Source organism: Microcaecilia unicolor, chromosome 6 (genome assembly GCF_901765095.1).
Source record: "Microcaecilia unicolor chromosome 6, aMicUni1.1, whole genome shotgun sequence".
NCBI classification, from domain to species: Eukaryota; Metazoa; Chordata; class Amphibia; order Gymnophiona; family Siphonopidae; genus Microcaecilia; species Microcaecilia unicolor.
The window spans coordinates 235,502,862-235,529,599 of NC_044036.1; the positions used below are offsets into that span (position 1 = coordinate 235,502,862).

The window sequence follows — 26,738 nt, forward strand, 5'->3', positions numbered from 1 at the left end:
CCACCTGCCTACCACCAGGCGCAACGATAAGCGATTGAGCCTCTCCACACCGCGCCACCCGGACAAACGAACCAGGTCATGAACCAGGCCGATGCGGTAGAATAGCGAAAACGGGAATCAGACCCAGCATGGTCACCCCGGAAGACAGAAACCGAGGAGATGTCAGAAGCTCCGAGGGAGGCTGATGATACGCCGAGAGCCCGACCGACGGTGCCACGTGGCTCAACAATCAGAGCAGCGGCATCGGGGTAAATAGAAACACAAACATAGAAATAGCTCCAGAGCAGCAGAGCCTCACCAACCCGAACTCCGAATACGCCCACCCTACCCATGATCACAGCTCTCAGAATCACAGAGACTCAAGGTCCTGAAGCACCACCTCCAAACATCCAATTATCCAGATTGACAGACCTGATTGAGCAAGAGATCTCCCGATGCCTGGCGGCCTAGACGCTGTCCCTAGATAAGCCTGGCACCCCATAGCTGAATCGTGGCCGCAGGAACGTTGAGCAGATGACTATCCGACGCAGCTGCATCGGCCTCACCCGATGGTCCCACCTGGTGACATTGCCCTTGAGCGCGCCATACATCCTGGAAGGCCGTCTGGTTACGCTCACAAGAGAACAGAAGAGCAAGGAACAGCGTGCGGAAAGAAGCAGTGCACGGAGAGACAGGTAATAACCACGAGGCGCAGCCCGACAATGACCATGAGGCGCGGTGCAAGGGACAAACGGCCTCTGCCCAGAGCTGCAGCACTAAGCTGCCCATAGGAAAGGAACAGGAAGGAGAAGATGTCCAGAGCAACAGAGCGCTGCGCCCAGGTCATCACTTTCGAGTATCTGACTATGAGTAAGCTAACTATCTCAAATCACCACCAAAATGAATACAATCAAAATACTCCTAGCAATGTACTCCCTCACATTGACCCACCTAACATTATCCATCCCACTTACAGAATACAATATCATACCCATCCTTCAAAACCACCAAAGACTGATCAAACACTCCACACTCCATCAATCTGATATTCACCAAAATAAAGGAAAATTACAGTATCACCAAAGCAATGGAAGGAAATACCACAACAAACAGAAACCGTCCAACGAACGACAACTTACAAGAATCCACACAACATCAAACCTAGCAGCCCAATACCAAAATATTCAAGTGGGTTACATTAATGTTAGGTCCGTAGTTAACAAAACAACAACAATATCAGACTGGATTAATTCAGAAAACCTCGATCTTATTTTCATCAGTGAAACATGGATCCACAATCAAAAGGACCCCATAATCCTCAAACTATGCCCCCCAGGTTATAAAATCACTCATTGGACCAGATTGGAAAAGAGAGGTGGAGGCATCATGTTAATCTACCGAGCACAATTCACTATCGAAACCATCGCCGAGTCCATAACACCCCAACTAGAAATTGCTTCATTCAGAATCCAAAACAAATCCCTGATTGATCAACTGACCTGCGTCCTGTTTTACAGACCGCCTGGTAACTGGAACAAAAGCCAGCCTATCTTCACGGATAAACACTTGTGTAAACAACTCCAATACACTAATACTAGGCGACATAAACCTTCAACTAGAAGACCCCAACTCAGCCAATGCTCGCGAATGCAAAGACTTCCTACAGTCGTGGGATCTCACATGGCCTCACATGCAAGCTACACACACCAAGGGACACACACTGGACCTCTTATCACACAAACTGTCCACAGATCTTAACCTATCAATAACAGATACCAAATGGTTAGAAGTACCTTGGACCGATCATTACAAACTGAACCTATCCCTAAATTGGCAAAAGAAGGGCTCAAATCATACACCAGAACAAACAGCTTATACTACAAGAGGGCGAATAGACCCACAAACATTCTGACAACAGATATATAACAACGAATGGACAATACGAACTGACTCCATACACTATCTCAACCACTGGGAGGCTAGATGCAGAAGCGTACTAAACGATATAGCACCCTTAAAGACAAGAATATCAAAAAGATAAAACCCGATACCATGGTTCAATGATGAAGTAAAAAAACTCAAAACACAATCCAGAAAACTTGAACGAGCATGGGAAAAAACAAAGAATGAACATACACTCAACGCATGGAAACAAATACACAGAAAAATACAAATATGCAATTAGACAAACAAAAAGGTCCTACTACAAGACAAAACTCGGACCGGATAGCAAAGACCTTAAGAAACTATTTCAACTCGGAAATAAGCTACTAGATACCACCCCGGTCACTACATCCAACACCAACATCCCATCTGCAGACAAACTGGCTACCTACTTCAAGGGACAAAATAACAAAATTATGCAACACCCTTCCTCATCACAACACCGACATTGAAAACTTCTTCGATCACCTAGACCTAATCCCTGGTGGATATCCAGCCAACCGTATCTGGTCTACATTCAATCTACTCACCACTGAATCAGTTACACAAGCGACTCATAGATTCGCAAACACCCACTGCAAACTGGACACATGTCCCAGTCATCTACTTAAATCCGCCCCCAACCGATTCATAGAAGACACATCCCACCTAAACTTCACGCTACAACAAGGTCTCTTCCTCGAGGAATATGGTAACATCCTACTTACCCCAATACCAAAAGACACTAAGAAAAAAACAAACGACCTCACCAACTACTGCCCAGTTGCGTCCATCCCTCTAGTAGTAAAATTGATGGAGAGCTTGGTGACCAAACAGCTTACGGAATACCTGGACAACCACTCAATACTACATGACTCACAATCAGGATTCCGCTCCCACCATAGTACCGAAACTGTCCTAGTCACTCTCCTGGTCAAATTCAAACAGGAAATAGCCATAGGTAAAAGCATACTTCTCCTTCAATTCGACATGTCGAGTGCATTCGACATGGTAAATCATAATATACTACTAAGACTCCTTGACCACTTCAGGATTGTTGGAAACGTACTCAATTGGATCAAGGGCTTTCTAACCACCAGAACATACCAAGTAAAATCAAATTCAAACATACTGTATCACCACCGTGGAAAGCAACCTGTGGAGTACCTCAGTATCACCAGTACTCTTCAACATGATGATGATCCCATTGGCAAAGTCCTTATCCAATCGAGGCCTTAACCCATTCATCTATGCAGATGATGTCACAATCTACATTCCCTTCAGACATGCCTTGACTGAAATAACCAATGAAATCAATGATGGCCTGAACATCATGGACTCTTGGGCAAACTCATTCCAACTGAAACTAAACACTGAAAAAACACACTGCCTTATCCTCTCATCTCAACACAACAACTACAAACCCGCAACCATAAACACCCCAGGACACACACTCCCTATTTCAGACAGCCTAAAATACTCAGAGTTACAATCGACCACAACCTCACTCTCGAGAGCCAAGTAAAAATCGTAATAAAGAAAATGTTCTACTCAGTGTGGAAACTCAAACGAATAAAATCTTTCTTCCCGAGGGATACCTTTCGTAAACTAATACAATCAGTGGTCCTAAGCCATACAGATTACTGCAACGGAATCTATGCAGGATGTAAAGAACAACTCACAAAAAAACTCCAGACCGCCCAAAACACAGCAGCCAGACTGATATATGGTAAAACACGATTTGAAAGCGCTAAACCCCTTTGAGAAAAGCTACACTGGCTCCCAATCAAAGAACGGATCATCTTCAAAATATGCACTTTGGTCCACAAAATCATCTACGGCGTAGTCCCAGGATACATGACAGACCTCATAGATCTTCCAACTAGAAACAGACTCGGATCAGCACAATCATACCTAAACCTACATTACCCAAACTGCAAAGGGCTAAAATACAAAACAACTTATGCTTTTGGCTTCTCCTACATAAGCGCACAACTATGGCATGGACTCCCGTATGCAGCGAAAACAATACATGACCACCTAAACGTCAGGAAATCATTAAAAACCCACCTTTTCAAAAAAGTGTATCCCACTGATCCAACATAAATCCCCACACCCAGCAACACAACATAATCAATGATCGTACTGAACAATTTACTATCCTCTTTCCCCTTAACCCCATGATGCCTGATTCACTTCTACCTCATTTGACCACTGCACAATCTTGTATTTGTTATCAACCGAAATGGCAAACGCCTTTACGGTACTTTGTAAGCCACATTGAGCCTGCAAGTAGGTGGGAAAATGTGGGGTATAAATGTAACAAATAACAAATAAATAAATTATACTCCTGACATTGTGACAGATAGCTGAGGCCATGAGCTCATCAAACAAGCCCAACCTACCTGACCTAGAGCAGATGGTGCGGCAGCAGCAGTCTCAACTGCATCAGTTATTGGAAGTTCTCCAAGATGTTTGTTCCCAGCTTTCCGTTATCAGGGCACAGCAACGAACAGCAGCCCCCCTCCCCCAGGTAGGTGCTTCAGCACCTACGCCCGCAGGCCTCCCGCTCCGGATCCCTGAACTGCCTCGCTTTGATGGATCTCCTATGGCCTGTCGGGGATTCCTCAATCAGTGCCTCATGCATTTTGAGCTCCAGCCTGCGTCTTTCCCCACGGATCACATTAAGGTTGTCTACATTATATCCCTGCTTTCAGGTCAAGCCCTAGCCTAGGCCTCCCCCTTGTGGAAACAGCAGGATCCCATCCTCACTATTCTCGGGGTTTTTCTTCATCACTTCAGGATGGTATTCGATGAACCTGGGTGTCCCTCTTTGGCCACTGGCGAGCTCCTCCGGCTTCAGCAAGGGAATCTTTCCATAGGAGCCTATGCTGTTCGTTTTCAGACCCTTGCGTCTGAATTGCGCTGGAACCAAGAAGCTCTGATGGCTTTCTTTTGGCAGGGCCTTGCTGAGCGCATAAAGGATGAACTAGCGGGATGAGACAGACTGACCACTGTTGATGAGCTAGTAGCCCTTTGTATCTGAATTGATGTTCAGTTTCAGGAGAGAACCCAGGAATGCACTGCTCAGTGACAACCTTCTCGTCTGGCTCCTTGCTTTCAGCGACCGTTGCTTCCACCGCCTAATCCGGCTCCCTCATCGGAGAGAACTGAGGAACCCATGATGGTGGGACTTTATCACCTATCGGAGCAGGAAAGGCCCCATCGTCATTTTAATAATCTCTGTTTGTACTGCAGGCAAGCTGGTCACTTTCCTAACAGGTATCCTTGGCTCCGACTGCATTTGCCTAGCTTTGACTGGGAAACCTGTGATATTGTTAAATGGGGTTCACAATGCTTCTTTACTTGCCTGGACACTGTCCAGCCCTTACTTAGGCTCAAGACTCCTATTACTCTTCCCTTTGCTGCCCAAGGATTTCAGTTACCTCCGGAATATGCTGATTTTTCTGATGTCTTCAATAAGAAGGAGGCCGATCAGCTTCCTCCCCACAGGGAATTCAATTGTGCGATTGATTTACTTCCTGGGAAGATGCCACCTCGTGGATGACTCTATACCCTTTCTCGCAATGAGACCCAGGCTATGAAGGATTATATTCACGAAAACCTGAAAAGGGGATTTATCAGACCATTTTCTTTACCAGTAGGGGCGGGCTTCTTCTTTGTTGTCAAAAATGACGGCACCCTCCGACCCTGCATAGATTATCAGGGATTGAATGACATCACAGTAAAAAATCACTACCCAATGCCCCTCATTGTTTGATCATCTGCAAGGTGCCACCATCTTCACCAAATTGGATCTTCGTGGTGCCTACAATTTAATTCAAATACACAGCGGCAACGAATGGAAGATGGCCTTTAATACACACAATGGGCACTATGAGTATCAGGTCATGCCCGTGCAATGCATCCGCAATCTTCCAAAATGTTAGTTTTAAACAATTTTATTGATGACCTATCACAATCAATACAATATTCATTTGCTATGTTCAAGATACATCAGGAAACAAACGAACAACTTGTAATCATAACATAGGAGGTAGCCATAACTTTTCTCTTTAGCTTCCTCCCTCCTTACTCCAAGCTATTCCTCCCTTATCCGTACCTCTATATCTCTCCCCGCAACCCCCCATCTGCCCTTCCTTACCCCTCTAATATTCCTCCCCCCTGTAACCTCCCTCCCCCCTTTGTCCAACCCCCTTCCAGGCTGCTACATATCTCCAATAGCCCTGGGAAATTGACCTATTCACTGTCCAAAACCCTTAGCTAACTTCGCTGGGTCCAAGCTCAGTCGATTAAGGATGTAACTTCGGGCCCTAAGGGCTAAAGCATTAATATATGATTCCCATATTAAGTAGAATTTACGCTGTGTTTTGGGTTTATAATATGAATCTCGCAGCTCCATTAGTAGTAATGCATGCCATCTGTTGCGCCATTGCCAAAACGACGGTGCCTCTAATTGTATCCAGTTAACTAAAATGCATTTTTTCCCACGAGACACGCTTTAAAATTTAGCAGGTTATGACTAACGGTACCTTTCCCCTTCAGTAAGTTGACCCCCAAAAGGGCCGTCTCCGGTGTCAATGTCACCCTCTGCCCCAGGATTTTGCCTAAGAACTTCGCTATTTGCTCCCAGTAAGCGGATATCGCTGCGCAAGCCCACATAGCATGATAATAGTTATGATTGGGATCTCCGCACCTACCACAAGCTGATGATTCCGCCCTACCCATTTGATATAATCTCAACAATGAAGTGTATGCCCTCGCAGTCTTCCAAAATTTTATCAACCACATTTTTCACGATCTCCTGTACTCTTCCATTATTATCTGGAAGATATATTCATTTTTTCCTCATTGCCTCGAGGACATCCAAGCCATGTCCGAACTGTGCTTCAACAACTTCGGGAAAATCAATTATATGCCAAATTGGAGAAATGCACCTTTCATCAGACCACCATTCCCTTTTTAGGATACATTATTTCCACTACTGGTCTTCAGATGGATCCAGAGAAACTACAGGCTATCCAGAAGTGGTCACAGCCCCGAACTTTGCGAGCTTTGCAACATTTCCTGGACTTTGCCAGTTACTACAGGCAGTTTATCAACCAACATTCTCTTATCACTGCACCTCTCACAGCTCTCACCAAAAAGGAAGCAGATGTTAAAAGTTGGTCTTCTGAATGCCTCCAAGCCTTCAATCACCTGAACTACTACTACTAACTAACATTTCTAAAGCGCTACTAGGGTTACGCAGCACTGTACAGTTTAAACATAGAAGGACAGTCCCTGCTCAAAGAGCTTACAATCTAAAAGACAAGAGAACAATCTAAAGACAAGTGTACAATCTAGAGGACGAGTGAACAGTTAATCTGATAGGGTGGATAGATTGGGGCATTCTATATTTCTCGAGCGGTTAGGCGCCGAAGGCAGCATTGAAGAGGTGAGTTTTAAGCAGAGATTTGAAGATGGGTAGGAAGGGGGCATGGCGTATGGGTAAAGGAAGATTGTTCCAGGCATAGGGTGAGGCAAGGCAGAATGAGCGGAGCCTGGAGTTGGCAGTGGTGGAGAAGGGTACTGAGAGAAGGGCTTTGTCCTGTGAGCGGAGGTTACGGGCGGGAACATAGGGGGAGATGAGGGTGGAAAGGTAGTGAGGAGCCGCAGACTGAGTGCATTTGTAGGTAAGGAGGAGGAGCTTGAATTGTATGCGATATCTGATCGGAAGCCAATGAAGTGATTTGAGGAGAGGGGTGATATGAGTATATCGGTTTTGGCGGAATATAAGACGTGCAGCAGCGTTCTGAACGGATTGAAGGGGGGATAGATGGCTGAGTGGGAGGCCGTTGCAGTAATCAAGGCGAGAGGTAATGAGAGCATGGACGAGAGTTCTGGTGGTGTGCTCAGAGAGGAAAGGGCGAATTTTGCTGATGTTGAAGAGGAAGAAGCGACAGGTCTTGGCAGTCTGTTGGATATGCGCAGAGAAGGAGAGGGAGGAGTCGAAGATGACTCCGAGGTTGCGGGCAGATGGGACGGGGAGGATGAGGGTGTTATCAACTGAGATAGAGAGTGGAGGAAGAGGAGGAGGAAAGACGAGGAGCTCGGTCATGGACATGTTCAGCTTCAGGTGGCGGTTGGACATCCATGCCGCAATGTCGGATAAACAGGCCGATACCTTGGCCTGGGTCTCCGCGGTGATGTCAGGTGTGGAGAGGTATAGCTGGGTGTCATCAGCATAAAGATGATACTGAAAACCATGAGACGAGATCAGCGAGCCCAGGGAAGAGGTGTAGATTGAGAAGAGAAGGGGTCCAAGGACAGATCCCTGGGGAACTCCAACAGATAGTGGGATGGGAGTGGAGGAAGATCCATGGGAGTGTACCCTGAAGGTGCGGTGGGAGAGATAAGAGGAGAACCAGGAGAGGACAGGGCCTTGGAACCCAAAAGAGGACAGCGTGGCAAGAAGTAAATCATGATTGACAGTGTCAAACGCGGTGGAAAGATCGAGGAGGATGAGGATGGAGTAGTGACCTCTGGATTTGGCCAGGAGCAGGTCATTGCAAACTTTAGAGAGTGCCGTTTCTGTCGAGTGCAGAGGGCGAAAACCGGATTGAAGTGGATCGAGGATGGCATGAGAGGAGAGAAAATCAAGGCAGCGGCTGTGAATGGCGCGCTCAAGTATTTTGGAGAGGAAGGGTAAAAGAGAGATGGGGCGGTAGTTGGAGGGGCAGGTAGAGTCAAGAGAAGGTTTTTTGAGGAGAGGTGTGACAACGGCGTGCTTGAAGGTGTCAGGGACAGTTGCAGTGGAGAGAGAGAGGTTGAGGATGTGACAGATGGAGGGGGTGACAGTATGGGAGATGGTGTTGAGTAGGTTGGTGGGGATGGGATCAGAGGAACAGGTGGTGCATTTCAAGGAGGAAAGAAGGCGGGAAGTTTCATCCTCGGTGATCTCAGGAAAAGAGGAGAAAGAGGCCTGGGTAGGTTGGTTGAGGGAGAGGGTTAAAGGGTGAAGAGGAGGTGGTGGCTTGGTCGTGAATCAAGGTTGATCTTTTGCACTTTGTCGTGGAAATAGTCGGCCAGTGATTGAGGAGAGAGAGAAGGGGGAGTAGGAGCGGGGGGCACTTTTAGGAGGGAGTTAAGGGTGGTGAAGAGACGATGAGGGTTGGAGCTGAGAGAATTGGTCAGTTGGGTGTAATAGTCCTGTTTTGCACGGAATAGGGAGGAGTGGAGGGAGGATAGCATGAATTTGTAGTGGAGGAAGTCTGAAAGGGTACAAGATTTCCTCCAGAGGCGCTCAGCGGATCGGGTGCAGAAGCGAAGGTAACGGATGCAAGGAGTCAGCCAGGGCTGGGGATTTGTGCGCTTTGTGGGACGGGAGATGGATGGTGCGAGGGTGTCCAAAGCAGAGGAGAGAGCGGTATTGTAAGCGGAGACCGCTTTGTCGACAGTTTCGGAGGAAGTGATGGAGGGGAGGAGATTAGAGATAGTAGATGATAAGGTGGAGGGGTCAATAGCCTGGAGGTTCCTGGAGGTGGTGGTTAAAGTTGGAGGGGGGGGGGTGAAGAAGTGTGAATGTGATCAGGTGATGATCGGAGAGAGGAAGAGCTGAGACGTGGAAATTGGAGGGTGAGCTGGAGGAGGAGAGGACGAGGTCAAGACAATGGCTGTCACGGTGAGTAGGGGTGGTGGAGCACAGCTGGAGATTGAAGGAGGATGTTAGGGTGAGGAACTTAGAAGCATGGATAGGTCATCAGCGTGTATGTTAAAGTCTCCGAGAATGAGGGACGGAGATGAAGGGTCATGAAAGACGGAGAGCCAAGCATCAAAGTCGGTGAGGAAGGAAGGGAAGGATTTATCAGGGGGGTGGTAAATGACTGCCACTCTGAGTGGTAGCGGGTAGAATAGCCAGATGGAATGGGCTTCAAAGGATGAGAAGCAGAGAGACTGCGGTAGGTGGAGGGGTTGGAAACTACAGGAGGGTGAGAGTAGTAGCCCAACGCCTCCGCCGCGGCCAACTGGGCGGGGCGTGTGGGAGAAGAGATAGCCTCCATGGCAGAGGGCTGCAACTGAGGCAGAGTCTTCCGGGGAGATCCAGGCTTCGGTTAGGGCGAGCAGTTGAAGGGAGCGAGAGATAAAGAGATTGTGGGTGAGAGACAGTTTGTTGCAGACTGAGTGGGCATTCCACAAGGCGCATGAGAAGGGGAGGGAGGAGGGGGGAAGGAGGGGAATAGAGACGAAATTGGAGACATCCCGGGATCGTTCGCAAGGATAGGATGAGGACAGGTGAGGGGGACCTGGATTAGGGTTAATGTCTCCCGCGGATAGCAGGAGGAGGAGCAAGACAGTGCGTAGGAGGGTGGGGGAGGTCGGGGCGACGAAGACGGGGTGTACTTAGGAGGAAAGGGGATGGGTTAATGGCAGGAAGGAAGTGCCGAAGGTTGAGAGCCAGGAAGGAGGAGGGGGACAAGAAGGATGGTGAGGTGAGGGATGGAGGTGAATAGGGTATTGCGGTGGCGGGCAGGGTGGGAGGGTTCCTGACAAGGGACCTTAGGAACAGGCAAAGCTTTTCTCTCTGCCCCAGTTCTCTGCAGTCCGGATGTGAATCTACCCTTCATTGTTGAGGTGGATGCCTCATCTCTTGAGGCTGGAGCCATTTTATCTCAAGCATCCTCTGCAGGGAAGCTCCATCCGTGTTTCTTTTTCTCCAAAAAGCTTACTCCCACTGAGTGCAACTACACCATTGGGGACCGGGAGTTATTAGCCTTGAAACTTGCCCTTCAAGAGTGGCGTTACCTCCTAGAAGGAACTAAACAACCATTCACAGTCATTACTGACCACAAGAACCTTTTATATCTCCAAGACGCTAAACGCCTGAACCCTAGACAGGCTCATTGATCCCTGTGTTTCACCTGTTTTAATCTCCACCTGACATTCTGGCCAGCGGAAAAGAACACTCGCGCCGATGCCCTATCCAGAGTTTTCGAACCCCAGGAGGACACCAACGAGCCTCGGCCCATGTTGAATCCCACATGCATTGCTGCATCTGCCCACCTTTCTGGAATTACTCCAGTTCCCCTCCCAGACTTCTTTGATCCGTCATGCGATGGGGACACTCTTCACATCTAGCGGGTCATCCTAATTTCTGTAAGACTCTGCACCTCATTCTACTGATGGCCTAAGATGACTCAGGATATCTGGCACTTCATTACTACCTGCCTTACCTGTGCACGCAACAAGGACATTATGCTAAACCCTGGGGACTTCTGCAACCTTTGCCTGTTCCTAAGGTCCCTTGTCAGGAACTCTCTATGGATTTCATCACCGACCTGCCTGTCTCTGATGGAAATACTGTGATCTGGGTGGTGGTGGATCGACTCTACTACTACTACTATTACTTAACATTTCTAGAGCACTACTAGGGTTACGCAGCGCTGTACAATTTAGCAAAGAAGGACAGTCCCTGCTCAAAGGAGCTTACAATCTAAAGGACGCAATGTCAAGTTGGGGCAGTCTAGATTTCCTGAATAGAGGTAGGTGGTTAGGTGCTGAAGGTGACATTGAAGAGGTGGGCTTTGAGCAAGGATTTGAAGATGGGCAGGGAGGGGGCCTGGCGAATGGGGTCAGGGAGTTTATTCCAAGCATGGGGTGAGGCGAGGCAGAAAGGGTGGAGCCTGGAGTTGGCGGTGGTGAAGAAGGGTACTGAAAGGAGGGATTTGTCTTGAGAGCGGAGGTTACGGGTAGGAACGTAGGGGGAGATGAGGGTAGAGAGGTAGGGAGGGGCTGCAGATCGAGTGCATTTGTAGGTTAGTAGGAGAAGCTTGAACTGTATGCGGTACCTAATCGGAAGCCAGTGAAGTGAGGAGAGGGGTGATATGAGCATATCGGTCCAGGCGGAAGATAAGATGTGCAGCAGAGTTCTGAATGGACTGAAGGGGGGATAGATGGCTAAGTGGGAGGCCAGTGAGGAGTAGGTTGCAGTAGTCAAGGCGAGAGGTAATGAGAGAGTGGATGAGAGTTCGGGTGGTGTGCTCAAAGGGCGAATTTTGCTAATGTTATAGAGGAAGAAGCGACAGGTCTTGGTTATCTGCTGGATATGCGCAGAGAAGGAGAGGGAGGAGTCGAAGATGACTCCGAGGTTGCGGGCGGATGAGATGGGGAGGATGAGGGTGTTATCAACTGAGATAGAGAGTTGAGGGAGAGGAGAAGTGGGTTTGGGTAGGAAGACAATAAGCTCGGTCTTGGCCATGTTCAATTTCAGGTGGCAGTTGGACATCCAGGTGGCAATTTCGGACAAGCAGGCCGATACCTTGGCCTGGGTTTCCGCAGTGATGTCTTGTGTGGAGAGATAAAGCTGGGTGTCATTGGCATAAAGATGATATTGGAAACCGTGAGATGAGATCAGGGAGCCCAGGGAAGAGGTGTAGATTGAAAAAAGAAGGGGACCAAGGACAGATCCCTGAGGAACTCCAACAGAGAGCGGGATGGGGGTGGAGGAAGAACCATGAGAATGTACTCTGAAGGTACGGTGGGAGAGATAAGAGGAGAACCAGGAGAGGACAGAGCCCTGGAACCCAAATGAGGATAGTGTGGCAAGAAGTAGATTGTGATTGACAGTGTCAAAAGCGGCGGATAGGTCAAGGAGAATGAGGATGGAATAGTGGCCTTTGGATTTGGCAAGGAACAGGTCATTGCAGACTTTAGATAGTGCAGTTGCTGTCGAGTGAAGGGGCGAAAGCCGGATTGAAGCGGATCGAGGATGGCATGAGAGGAGAGAAAATCAAGGCAACGGCTATGAACGGCGCGTTCAAGTATCTTGGAGAGGAAGGGTAGGAGGGAAATGGGGCAGTAGTTGGAGGGACAGGTAGGGTCAAGAGAAGGTTTTTTTGAGGAGTGGTGTGACTACAGCATGATTGAAGGTGTCAGGGACAGTTGCAGTGGAGAGAGAGAGGTTGAGGATATGATAGATGGGGGGGTCTGACAGTAGGAGAGATGGTGTTGAGTAAGTTGGTGGGGAACAGGTGGTGCATTTCTAGGAGGAGAGAGGATGGGTGGTTTCCTCTTCAGTGATATCAGGAAAAGAGGAGAAGGAGGCCTGGGTTGGTTGGTTGAGGGGGTGGGTTAAAGGGTGAAAAGGAGGAGATGGTTTGGTGGTGAATTTGAGGTTGATCTTCTGCACCTTGTCGCGGAAGTAATCAGCCAGTGATTGAGGAGAGAGTGAAGGGGGGTGGGTGGGAGCGGAGGGCACTTTGAGGAGGGAGTTAAGGGTGGCGAAGAGACGACGAGGGGTTAGAGCTGAGGGAATTAGTCAATTGGGTGTAATAGTCCTGTTTGGCGAGGAATAGGGAGGACTGGAAGGAGGATAGCATGAATTTGTAATGAATGAAATTAGTGTGGGTGCGAGATTTCCTCCAGAGGCATTCAGCCGATCGGGCGCAGGAGCGAAGGTATCGGGTGCAAGGGGTCAGCCAGGGCTGGGGATTAGTACGCCTTGTGGGACGGGAGATGGATGGTGCAAGGGTGTCCAGTGCAGAGGAGAGAGTGGCATTGTAAGTGGAGACAGCCTTGTCGACAGACTCAGAGGACATAATGGAAGGGAGGAGATTAGAGATACTAGAGGATAAGGTGGGAGGGTTGACAGCCTGGAGATTCCTGGAAGTAGTGGTTAGTGTTGGGCGGGACTGAGGGGGAGGGTGATGAAGTGTGAAGGTGATCAGGTGATGGTCAGAGGGAGGAAGAGCTGAGGCGCAGAAATTGGAGGGTGAGCAGGTAGAGGAGAGGACGAGGTCAAGACTCTCCAAGATGGTTCATGTCGTTCCTATGCCCTTTCTTCCGTCTGCGACAAATTTGGCCCGGGCCTTCATCCAGCACATATTCTGCCTCCATGGCCTTCAACAACGGATACTGAGTGACCAGGGTCCTCAGTTTACTTCCCGCTTCTGGAGAACTCTTTGCTCTACCTTGGGAATCACCACTAACTACTCGTCCGCTTACCATCCCCAGACGAACGGACTGGTAGAGTGAACCAATCAAACCCTCAAAAACTTCCTTTGTACGCACGTAAACAGCAAACAGGACAACTTGTCTGCCCTTCTTCCCTGGGCTGAATTTGCATACAACAATAACCTGCATGAGTCCTCCTGCATGTCTCCGTTCTATGTAGTCTGTGGTCACCATCCTCATTTACCTCTGCCCATTCCTGGAACTTTGGAGCCTCCAGTAGTTCATCAAACTCTCCAACATATCCAGGACATCTGGAATCAGGTTCAGAGTCACCTCCAGCAAGCTGCAGCCCATCACAAACTCTTTGCGGATCAACAACGTAGACCACTTCCTGTCTTCCAACCTGGACAAAAGGTCTGGTTAAATACCAAACACCTGCGCCTTCGGCTACCCTCCTATAAATTTGCCCCTAGATTTATTGGACCTTTTACTATCCAGTCTCTTATTGGAGCCCTTACGTACCGACTACATCTGCCTTCCAACTCCAGGATACATAATGCGTTCCATGTGTCACTCTTGAAGCCCTTCATACCCTCCAAGTGGCATCGTGAACCTACACAACCCAATCTCCTTGACACTACACCAGACCCTGAATTCGAGGTAGCAGAGATCCTGGACTCTAGACGCTGGGCAGGCAAGTTGTATTACTTAATATCATGGAACCATTATGGTCCAGAAGATAATTCCTGGGAACCCGCTACTAAAGTACATGCTCATGACCTCAGAGATTTCCATTCCTGTTACCCATCCAAGCCCGGTCCGGACCAGAGTGGGGGCCATGAAGGGGAAGTACTGTCACAATCCTGTAATATCAGACCTGGAACTTCTCTTTTGCGGCTGCTTCATCTCGGGAGAGTGCTGCTTGCTGAAGGGGCCCTGTTCCCTCCTGGTCACAGGATCTGATTTAACGTGTCTCGGCAAGTCAGGATCTGATTCTGGACTCATGATTCTTTTCTCTTTCTTTCCCTTCTTCTTGATTTCTTTTCCCTGCCTGCTGCTTATTCGTTTAAATATTGTATTAATCATCCCTTCCTTTCCCTTCTCTTCTGCCTTCAACTGTCATTGTTATTGATTTTCTTAGTTCATTGTAAGCTGCTTTGGGGCTGCCTCATGTGGCAAAAAGCGGGGTATAAATGTACTAAATAAATAAATAATACCTCTCTTCTGAGTATCTCCACATTAGCGCACCTACACTCTGTGCGTGCTTATGTCTGGGTGCCTACACTCTGTGCGTGCCTGCGTCTGGGCATCTATACTTTGGGTGCCTACATCTGGGCACGCCTATTCTGACATCAGACGCTTTCACTTTATAACCAGGAACATCTCACCACTTCCTTGCCTCAGCTACAACCTTCCTGGTGTCTGGTGCATTTATCTTGTTCCCGTTCTGCCTGACCTGACTATTGCCTGGACCTGACCTCTGTTGGATCGCTGCCTAACCTGACTACTGCCTGGACTGACCACTGCTGGATCACTGCCTGACCTGATTGCTGCCTGGACCTGACCTCTGCTGGATCACTGCCTGACCTGACTACTTCCTGGAACCGACACTGCTGGATCGTCACCTGCCTTGACCACTGCCTGGCACTGACTTCTGCTCTGCTCTGTTCTGTCTTCGCCTCCTTCTGTCTGAGCCCTCTTCCTCACCCAACTTCCTAATTCCTGTTGGCCACCTGAACCCAGGGACTCAGCTGGTGGGGAACGGTGGTCCCCACAGGTGAAGCATTGGGTTTCTGACTGCTGGTCCCTGGATCAGCACAAGGGCTCACTTATACTCCTGACATTGTGACAGAGAGGGACTGAAATCTTTGGTTCGGATTGTGGCTTTTTCTAAAGTAATTCCTACATGGGGGAAGGGAGAGGAAAGACTACACAAATCAGTGGAATTCAATAAGTGGCTTGAGTTTTGGTGCAAAGAAGAAGGTTTTAGATACATAGGAGCATGGAGTAATATGTGGAAAAATAACAGGCTGTACTGTAATGATGGGCTATATCTTTCTGTGATGGGAAAAAGGATCCTTGGGGAGAAATTCAGACAGTATATTTCTAGACATTTAAACTAGAGGGTGGGAGTAACAAAAAGAAACAAGGGAATGTCACCCCCAGAATAAACATGATGGCAGAGGGAAAGGTCATGTAAATATAGAAAGCCACCTAAATTCACTAAGCACATGAAAAGCAATGAACACAAATGCTCATAGGCTAAGTCAAAAGGTTCAAGACTTGTAAGCCCTGGCACCTAACCACCATACCTCTATGCAGGAAATCTAGACTGCCCCTATTTGACATTTCTCCCATTAGATTGTAAGCTCCTTGGAGCAGGGACTGTCCTTTTATTAATCTGTACAGCGCTGCGTAACCTTAGTAACACTATAGAAATGTTAAGTAGTAGTCGTAGTAACTTGGATATTGTTGCTATTACAGAGACGTAGTTCAGTGATTCCCATGAATGGGATGCGAGCATACCAGGCTATAATCTTATTAGGAAGGATAGATAGGGCCGAAGAGGTGAAGGAGTGGTGCTGTATGTGAGAGACGATATCAGAGTGGCTGAAATGCAGGGAACCTGGGGAAAGGAAGAAACTTTATGGATCATCCTGGAAAGAGAAGACGGAACCTGCATCCACATGGGGGTTATCTACGGACCTCCGGCACAAACGGAGAAGTTAGACAAGGATCTGATAGAAGATATTCAAAAGATTGGTATGAAAGGGGAGGTGCTACTGTTGGGAGATTTCAACTTGTCTAATGTGAATTGGAATGTCCCGTCTGCAGAATCAGAAAGAAGTAGAGATTGTGGACACCTGTCAATGTGCCTTGCTCAGACAAATAGTGACAGAACCCATGAGGGAAAGGTCGATGCTGGATCTAGTTCTCACAAATGGAGGAAGTGTTTACAGTATCTGGGTGGGTGCCCCCCTATGTAATAGTGATCATCACACGATATGACGGAAGCTCAAAGTACTGGATTTCAGACATACTGATTTTGATAAAATGGGAAAATACCTGAAGAAGGAGCTGTTGGCATGGGAAGACATAAGAGAAGTGAAAAATCAGTGGTCAAAGCTAAAGGCAGCACTAAATATGGCAACTGATCTTTACGTGAGGAAAGTAAACAAAAACAAGAGAAACAGGAAGCCTATATGTTTCTTTAAACAAGTAGCTGAAAAAATGAGGGCAAAATAGCCTTTGTTAAGAAATACAAAAGAACACAACAAGAGGATCACGGAAAGGATTATTGGATTAAACTCAAAGAAGCAAAGAGGGAAAGAGGGAAATACAGCTAACGAAAGCGCAAGCGGAAGAAAAAATGGCTAAAGATGTAAAGAGAGGTGACAAGGCCTTTTTAAGATATATTGGAGAAAGGAGAAGATAGGAATGGAATTGCAAGACTGAAAGATAAAGAGAATGGCTATGTGGAGAGTGATGAGGATTACGCGAATGTGCTAAACAATTACTTCACTTCGGTGTTCACGGAGGAAACTCCTGGAGAAGGACCGCGGTCGGCTGCCGAGGGAGCACCTGGGAATGAAGTGGATACTGCGCCGTTTACGGAAGAAAGAGTTTATAAACAGCTTGAGAATCTGAAGGTGGACAAAGCTATGGAGCCGGATGGGATACATTCCAGGATACTGAGGGAGCTCAGATAGCTCCTGGCAGGACCTCTTAATGATTTATTTAATAGATCTTTAGAGACGGGGGATATTCTGCGAGATTGGAGACGAGCGGATGTGGTCCCTCTTCAGAAAAGCCTCTTTTGCCCTTATTTTTTTAACCACTTGTTTGGAAAACCGTATAGGATTCCTGTTTCTCTTGTTTTTGTTTACTTCCCTTGCATAAAGATCTGTTGCCATATATATATATATATATATATATATATATATATATATATATATATATATATAGCAGCTTTCAGCTTGGACAACTGCGCTTCCACTTCTCCAATTCATACCTCTTCCGTCAGCTCCTTCTTCAAGTATTCCCCCATTTTACCAAAATCAGTACATTTGAAATCCAGTACTTTGAGTTTTCTTCGTCCGCACTCTACTTTTGCTCTTACATCAAACCATATCATGTGATGTTAACTATAACCCAGGTGGGCACCCACATGGACATTGGAAACACTTCCTCCAATTGTGAGCACTAGATTTAACGTTGATTCTTCCCTCATGGGTTCCGTCAGCAGTTGTCTGAACAAAGCACTTTGACAGGCATCCACGATCTCTCTGCTTCTTTCCGATTCTGCTGACGGGACGTTCCAATCTACACCAGGCAAGCTGAAATCTCCCAACAATAGCACTTCCCCTTTCAAACCAAGTTTATGAATATCTTCTATCAAGTTCTTGTCCAGCTTCTCCATTTGTGCCAGAGGCGTGTAGATTAACACCTGTGAGGATATAAGTTCCATCTTCTCTTTCCAGGATGATCCATATAGCTTCTTCCTTTCCCCAGGTACCCTGCATTTCAGCCACTCTGATATTGTTTTTCACATACAACACCACTCCTCTGCTTCTTCGGTCCTCCCTATCCTTTCTAAAAAGATTATAGCCTAGTATGGTCGCATCCCAATTATGGGAATCATTGAACCATGCCTCTGTAATAGCAACAATATCCACGTTTTCCTCAAACATCAGGGCTTGAAGATCTTGAACTTTTCCACTTAGACTACAAGCATTTGTGCTCATTGCTTTCCATGTTCGAATTGAGTTAGGATGTTTTTGTTATTTACATGACTTTTCCCTCTGCCATCATGTTTATTCTGGGGGTGACTTTCTGAATTCCCTTGTTGCCTTTTGTCACCCCCACCCTTTAGTTTAAATGTCTAGAAACACACTTTCTGAATGTCTCCCCAGGAATTCTTTTTCCTGTCACAGAAAGATGTAGCCCATCATTACAATAGAGCCTATGATTTTGCCATGTACTGCCCTATCCTCATATGTATCTGAAACCTTCTACTTTACACCAAAGTTTGAGCCACTTATTGAATTTCTCTGGTTTACGTGGAGGGGCATAATCGAACGCGAACGCCCATCTCCATGGGCGTCTATGTCCGAAAACGGGTATGTAAAGAGGCGGGACAGACCATATTATCGAAAAAGAAGGGCGTCCATCTTTCGGTTCGAAAATACGGTTTGGAGGACCAAATGCCATGGATTTGGTCTCTTCTGAGATAGGCGTTTTTTTTTTTTTTTTTGTGATAATGGAAACTAAAAACGCCCAGCTCAGAAACGTCCCAATCCAAGCCATTTGGTCATGGGAGGGACAAATGTACAACACTACCATAGCTCTTAGGGGTGAAGGGGGCAACTACATGTGGGTACAGTGGGTTTTAGAGGCTTCCCATTTACCACCACAAGTGTTACGGGTGGGGGGGATGGGCCTGGGTCTGCCTGCCTGAAGTGCACTGCAGTACCCACTAAGAGTACTCCAGGGAAAGGATTTGTTGCTGGTGTATAACCTTGGCACAGCAGTTCACACCTGAAGACTAATCTCGCTGAAAACGTCCTTTATTTGAATAAGCACGTTTACTCACAGTTAACTGCAGCTCAGAGGTTGTGCCCCACTGGCAACGAGTCTCGTTGGTACTGAGGTTAGCAGTAGGTCCAAGCTGGCTGAATGGTGTACAATGCCCTCTTTCAGCAACATTCAAGGTAAGAACTAAGTGCTGTAACATGGCTAACACATGAAAGGGATCTAAAAGTGTCTTACACAAATGGCCACTACCTCATGGACTACCGGAAACAAAACAGGGCACACTATGACCCAGTAAGCAGAGGGAAAAGCACCATGGGAGTAGAGCCTACCAACTACCAACAACGTGAGCATTTAACATAAGCTAGTGGAATCACGGAGCCCAATACCCTACACCCACCACAATGCATTGCTGATGTGACTCTGCAGTGCCCTTAACAGAAAAGGTGTCGCACTCACCCGAGACCCACATCAGAACCAGGGAAAGGCTGTCAGAGGATAGAACACATTCTGCTGTCATGGAGGTGGGTACGGCATTTGAGGCTGGCATACAGGCTGGCAAAAAAAGTTTGTAAAGTGGGTTTTTGTTGGTGGAAGGGGGTTAGTGACCACTGGGGGAGTCAGGGGAGGTCATCTGGTCAGTTGAGGCACTTTTTTGGGACTTGGAACTGAAAAAAGGTTCCAAATAAAGCGGACCAAATTCTCGTCAAAAACGCCCTTCTTGTTTCGATTATCAGCTAAAGATGCCCATCTCTCCTCGGCCGATAACCACGCCCCAGTCCCGCCTCCGACACGCCTCCGACACGCCCCATTGATCTTTGTTCATCTCCATGACGGACTGCAGTTGAGGACGCCAAAAATCGGGTTTCGATTATACCGATTTGTGCGCCAACGGGAAACGGACGCCGATCTCCCGATTTGGGTTGAAATATGGGCGTCTTTCTCTTTCGAAAATAAGCTGGATAGTATCTCTTCTCCCTTCCCACATGTAGGAATAACTTCAGAAAATGCTGCAGTCCAAACCAGACTTACGTCCCTTCCTAAGCTTCTGGAATGCTCTCTGTGCTCTGAATTTATTATTGTTGGCTAGGTCATTTGACCCCAGATGGATTATGACATCAGTATTAGAATCCTTACTCTCCTCTCGTACCACATTCAGTATTTGGTCTGTACTTCTGGTAGCTGAGGATCCTGAAAGGCACACTAGGTTGGGTCCTTTGAACTGTGTTCCTAAGTTAATGCCTCTCATAATGGAGTCTCCTAACAGTAAGACTTTTCTGCTTTGCACCGATCTGTCATCGTTTTGGGCATTCAGGGGCCCAAGGCAGAAACTGGGAAAGGAGCTTCAAAGCCTACCTGCATGCTATACCCTCTTGGAGCCCAAGACAGTTGCCTTGTTTGTCACTCCCTAACCCCAGCCCTTCTTGTGGTTGGAAGTGCTGATAGCTGTGGACTGTGATCAGTAGTACTGAGTCTATTTCCTGTGAGTTGCACTCACAGGACCTGCTAGTAGCTATGACCTATGTTGGTACCTCTGATGGCAATGGCAGATAGTTGACACTACTGGCAGTTTGGTGCTGCTGGTGTTTATGGTTTTTGACCAATGGTGGTTGTTGCAGAATGAAACCTCTATTTGTTTTGGATATCTGATCAAATCATCTTGACTAACATGCTGCCCTATCCTCATCTTTTTTTCAGGCTGGTAATGCAGACATTGGCTGGACATTAGGTTACATGCTGAACCTGACCAACATGATTCCCTCAGAGACTCCAGTGACTGTGAAAGGGCACAACTCCAGCATCTGGGCTGCTGCACTCTTTTTCATTGTGTTAAGCATTGCTGCGGGGCTGGTGGCCCTACCACTTTTTTGTTGGTTATGGAATAAATCTTCAACATTTTGATGCTGAATTGAAATGGGACCAACAAAAACCCTTCTGGTACACCATCCCTACGTGGACAGTAACCCAATTTTAGGAAACAGAATTTTGATGCAATCCAAACAGGAATTCAAAAACAAATTGCCTACAGTTTAGGCATCCTAAATTTGGCAGAAAGACAATAATTTGGAAATATTTCTTAACAGTAATGGGGCCATTGTATGAAGGTTAAAACACTGTGTGCTCCAATGTGCGCAATATTCTGGTTTTCAGAAGCCTGCAAACATATGGAAAATGTTTTTATGATGAAAGCACTGCAACAGTATTGGTCCACACAGGGAAGGCTTTAGACACAGTGGGCCCGATATTCAGTGCTATTTAACTAGTCAGGAATGGTTCCTGGCCAATTAAATAGCACTTAGCCGGCTAATATTCAGTGCAAGATAGTCAGTTATCTCTGCTGAATATTAGCACTTAGTGCATAGGGGGAAATTCTTTATACGGCACCTAAAAATCAGCATTGAAATCAGTGCTGACTAAGCGTATTCTTTAATCGGCGCCTAGATGTAGGTGCCAATTATAGAATAAGTTTACTTGATATCTCAGCACCTAAAACTACGTGCATCCATTTACACCAATGAAAATGTGGCGTAAATCGCGGCATGTAGATTTATGCGCACTGGGCCATATTCTATAACTACGCATGTAAATTTTGGAACGCCCACAAAATGTCCATTTCCCTGCCCATAACCACACCCCTTTTTGCCTGCACACATTAGAAGTTCGGCGCACTTTGTTATAGAATATGCTTAGCAAGTTGTGTACGTAAATTTTAATCAGTGCCATTTAGTGCTCATTACTGCCGTCTTTGGCACGGATCTCTAGGCACACTATTTAGAATCTGGGGGATAGGGGCTAACCATCTATGTTGCCAATATAGCTGGCTATCCGTGAATATTCAAGCGCTGGCCAGCTAAGTTTAGCAGGCAAATCGGACTGTATAAATAGCAGTCCAATCTTTGCATGCTATTAATTGGTTGGTCAGCGCTGAATATTCACATAGCCAGTTAAGTTAGAGCCAAAAAAACCCTGCATCTTCAATGCTGGTCACTGGAAATGGTCTGGCATTAAACATCCAGGGTCAGTGCCACTGGTGGCAGCTCACTGCATTGACTGCTGCCGGCTGAATATTGGGGGGAGTATGTTATGATTGTTGGCCCATATATTCCTTAAGGCATTTCTGCATCTGGGTTGCAGGCCCAAATGCAGCCCAGGTCACACTGAGCACTCTTGGGACATCTTTTGTCTGGATATTTTGATTCTAGCAATTTGTACCAAAGCAGCTTTTGCTTGTGTGGTCCATAGAGAAATGAAAACTTTCAAAGCAGATGCTTTTCAGGTATTTTTTGCAGTAAGTACGAGCAGAAACACCTAAGGGGTAATTCTCTATAGCTCGCCTAAAGTTAGGTGCCAGGTTGATGTGCTAAGTGTGACTTCTGTATCTGCAATTACACATGCAATTGCCATTATAGAATACTAGCATAAGTCTACATTTACATGCCTAACTTCAGGTGCAAACACAACACTAGCTCAATGACTAATGTAGGTGCTTGCACCTAAATGTAGGTAGTTAGGCGCATAAATGTTAGTATTTTATAAGCTATGTGTGCCAGTGCTGGACATGCCCCTCACACACCCATGCCCCTCCCCTCTGTGCAGTTGTGCACGTTGGATTTTGCTTGCACAGTTTATAGAATACTGATAGGGCAGTTATGCATATATCTGCTAATTAGTGCCAGTTAAGACCAATTAAGCTATTAAGTTATATGTGCAACTGCCCCATTCTATAACTTGAGTGCACAAATTTGCACACTAAGCATAAAACTTAGCATGCAAGTTTATAGAATTAGTTTATATGTGCCCAATCAGTTGTCTTGTTGTGATTATTTTTCATCTTTGTATGCACTGGAACTTGTGCATGTATCTTTTCTGGCAAATGAAACCATATGGAGAAGAGGAGGAGGAACTAGTGGCAGGAACAGAGTTCCCCAAGTGCCATCAGCTAAAGAACAGCAGGTGCCAGTGGCTGCAGGAGCAGGGCTGGTTCCCAAGGCTCTGTCATCTGAAAAGAAGGAAAAGGGATCTTTGATGCCACATGTTGCCTTGGAGACAAAAGTAGCAGGGAGCCTGACAGGAAGAAGAAGTTCTTTGGGCCTAACTGAGGCCAAGGAGGTAGCAGTAGGGTTGGAACTGGAAAAGAGAGAGGAAGGGATATGAAATGAGAAGGATAAAGGCCTTTACCTGGAGGGAGACTGATAAGAAACACTTGGGAGGGGGGGCTCCAGTGGAACCTGGAGACTTAGGGAAGGACATGGAAAGGGCAGAATTAGCATCTGGAAGCTGGGACAGATGATGCAAGTGCTAGTTTTGCTTTGTGAGACTGTTAGTTCTTGGATCCCAATATTTGCTAAAAAGTAGCAGTTATCTCTATTCTTTGCTATCTGTTGTCTCTGCAAGTTCAAGTGGTACCAAAATGACTTGGTTATAAGCAAAAGCATCTGTTTTTCAGCAAATTCCTGATATCCTTTTCCAATATCATTTTCAACAGCATGCAAGAAACATGGGGATTAAGGAGGTGATTTTTTAAAAATCTAGATTTTCCAGGGAGCAGGTGTAAATCCCAACACTGAAGTTTTTGACATAGGGAAAGAGAATAGGACTTGATATATACTAACCACCAGGCTACTCCAGCACTCCGTGCATCCCTCTTCTGAAATGGGAAATACACTTCTGTTGTTGTTGGGTTTTTTGGAGGGGGGGTTGTGGCCCACCCAGACCATGCCCCCTTGCCATATGCATGTTTTGTGGAATTTTAGACATATATATCTTGGCTTTGTAAAATCAGGATTCAGATGTGTATGCAACATTTACACCTAAACTGCACATAAGCAGCTTAAATAATATTCATTATGTGAAAAAATATTGCATTATATAAATTAATATGAGATGTGAACTGATATTTATTGTAATGTGTCTACAAAGAATACTTCTGAGTGTTCTAATTATGCAGGAAAATATACATACATATATATGGACACAGCTAACACACACAGAACAAGTGGGAAAAGCATGCTGAGTGTGGCTTATGGAATTCTTTCCAAACCTTTGTGTGTGGAATGGGGGGGGGGGGGGGGGGGAGCATCTGTGTTTTCTTTGTGTATGTGTATCAGTTGTAGTGAGTATCTTGGGAACACTCCTTGATTATGTCATTTAGAGTGGAAGTTATCAAAGTGGGCTGCTGTGAAGAAGGTTATTTTACCACAACTCATGCTATTTTAGTATGGGTACCTTTTTATGAAACGAGACCCAGTTACTAATAACCCAGTTTAGCAATAAAATAATCCATCTTAATAGTAGTCCATGTTGATAACTATCCCCCTTAGGTGAGAAGTCATCAATGAGAGTTACCATTATTAACAACAAAAACACTAGTGTATAAAACTTGAATGCAGCTGTTGTTAATTATGAAGGAGAAAGAGACTTCAGAAACCAGTCAGATAACAATCCTTGGTTGGATGCAGCTCAATTTTCAGCCAGAGGATGCAGCTCAATTTTCAGCCAGAATTGAGTTTCTATCATCGGGCTAAAAAAACTTCTTTCAGGTGCTTTCTTTTGTAGTGCATCACAAAACTATTTTATGTCTATACTTTTTTAAACTATGTAATTTTTTAGAAAAGTCTACTAATGGTGATATAAGCACCAAAGTTACACAAGTAAGTTCTATTGAAAGTGCAATAATGGAAGCAGCACTTAATTTCAAGTTCATCGGGGCCACCATTTCACCCCTCTTGTGGCTTCTTCAGGAACTAATGCTGCTTAATTACACCAGAAAAATCTGAAAAGACAAAGAATTTTCATGAGTTATTAATCTACACAGCTTAAAAATCACCTCTTGGTTCACATACTTCCAGTATCAAAGGTGTCTCCTTTTTTAAAATGGCACCATTACGTCCAGTGGTGTGCTGGAGCCGGCTCGCACCAGCTCGCAAGAGCCGGTTGTTAAATTTTCTTCCGGCTTGCGAGCCGGTTGTTGAAAATAGCGAGCCGGCTCTGGCTCTCCTCCCTCCCTCCTCCCTCCCTCCGGATCTGCCTCACCGCCCACTTGTTTTTTGAATTCTTCGGGGCAGGCAGTCTTGCCTGCCCGCTTCCAGCGCTGACTGTCCTCCCTTGCCGATTCGCGCTTTAAAAATGGCCGCGAGACTTCCAGAGGCAGCCTCACGAGACTTCGGCTGAAGTCTCGGCGGCCGTTTTGAAGCACGAATCGGCAAGGGAGAACAATCAGTGCTGGAAGCGGGCAGGCAAGACTGCCTGCCCCGAAGAATTAAAAAAACAAGCGGGCGGTGAGGGACTGGATCGGGAGGGAGAGAGGGAGGAGAAGAATTCATGATACAACTCGGGAGGGGGTGGCAGGGGGGAAAAGGGAGTCGCTGCTGGGCATGGGTAGATGGGGTCACTGGGTATGGGTGCATGCAGGGCAGGGGAGAGGAGGGTACACTGCTGGACATGGGTGCATGCAGGGGAAAGGAGGGTCACTGCTGGACGTGGGTGCATGCAGGAGAGAGGAGGGTCATTGCTGGACATCTGGGTGCATGCAGGGGAGAGGAGGGTACACTGCTGGACATGGGTGCATGCAGGGCAGGGGAAAGGAGGGTCACTGCTGGACATGGGTGCATACAGGGGAGAGAAGGGTCACTGCTGGACATCTGGGTGCATGCAGGGCAGGGGAGAGGAGGGTACACTGCTGGACATGGGTGCATGCAGGGGAGAGGAGGGTCACTGCTGGACATCTAGGTGCATGCAGGGCAGGGGAGAGGAGTGGAGAGAGAAGAAATGCTGGACATGGATGGAGGGGAGAGAAGAGTGAGGAAGGAGATGAGATGAGGGAAAAGGAAGAGAGAAAAACTGCACATGGAGGAAGAAAATAGGCAGAAGCTGAGGACCAGAAATGAAGAAGAAAGGAGGAAAGAAATAAATGGAAAGGAAGCCCTGGAAATGGAGTTAAGAGGACAGATAGCAGCAGAATTGGATACTGGGCCAGCATGATCAGAAAAACAGTCACCAGACAACAAAGGTAGAAAAAAAATCATTTTATTTTCATTATAGCGTTTGGAATATGTTCACTTTGAGAATCAGGTGCTCAATATTAAAAGTTTATATTTATGGATACGGAAGGGGAGGAGTCAAGATGGCGGCTCGAGCTGGAGACTCCGCGGTTAGCATGAGCTGAAACTCTGCTGTTCAACCTTATTTTGCTTCTCCATATGCCGCATACTAAGAGGAAGGGGGTGGTAAAGGGTTTACTACCGCCAGCCCGATTACCTGCCCCCGGTCAGCAAACGCTTCTGCGTTATGTCTCCAGCACCCCAGCGAGAACCGGTGAGAGGGACCCCGCATTTGGATAAGTAGAAGGAGCG

The 26,738-nt window shown here is 46.7% G+C and overlaps 1 protein-coding gene across 3 annotated transcripts in view; it reads left to right on the forward strand.

Moving 5' to 3' along the window:
* The window catches only part of LOC115472398 (ectonucleoside triphosphate diphosphohydrolase 8-like), a 454,313-nt gene extending 432,461 nt beyond the window's left edge, over positions 1-21,852 (forward strand). For all 3 annotated transcript variants that reach the window (XM_030206671.1, XM_030206673.1, XM_030206672.1), the window contains one exon: positions 21,085-21,852. In XM_030206671.1, the coding sequence (XP_030062531.1) occupies positions 21,085-21,288 (204 nt within the window). In that variant the 3' untranslated portion in view covers positions 21,289-21,852. The remainder of the gene's footprint in view (positions 1-21,084) is intronic.
* Positions 21,853-26,738: the final 4,886 nt, after the last annotated feature.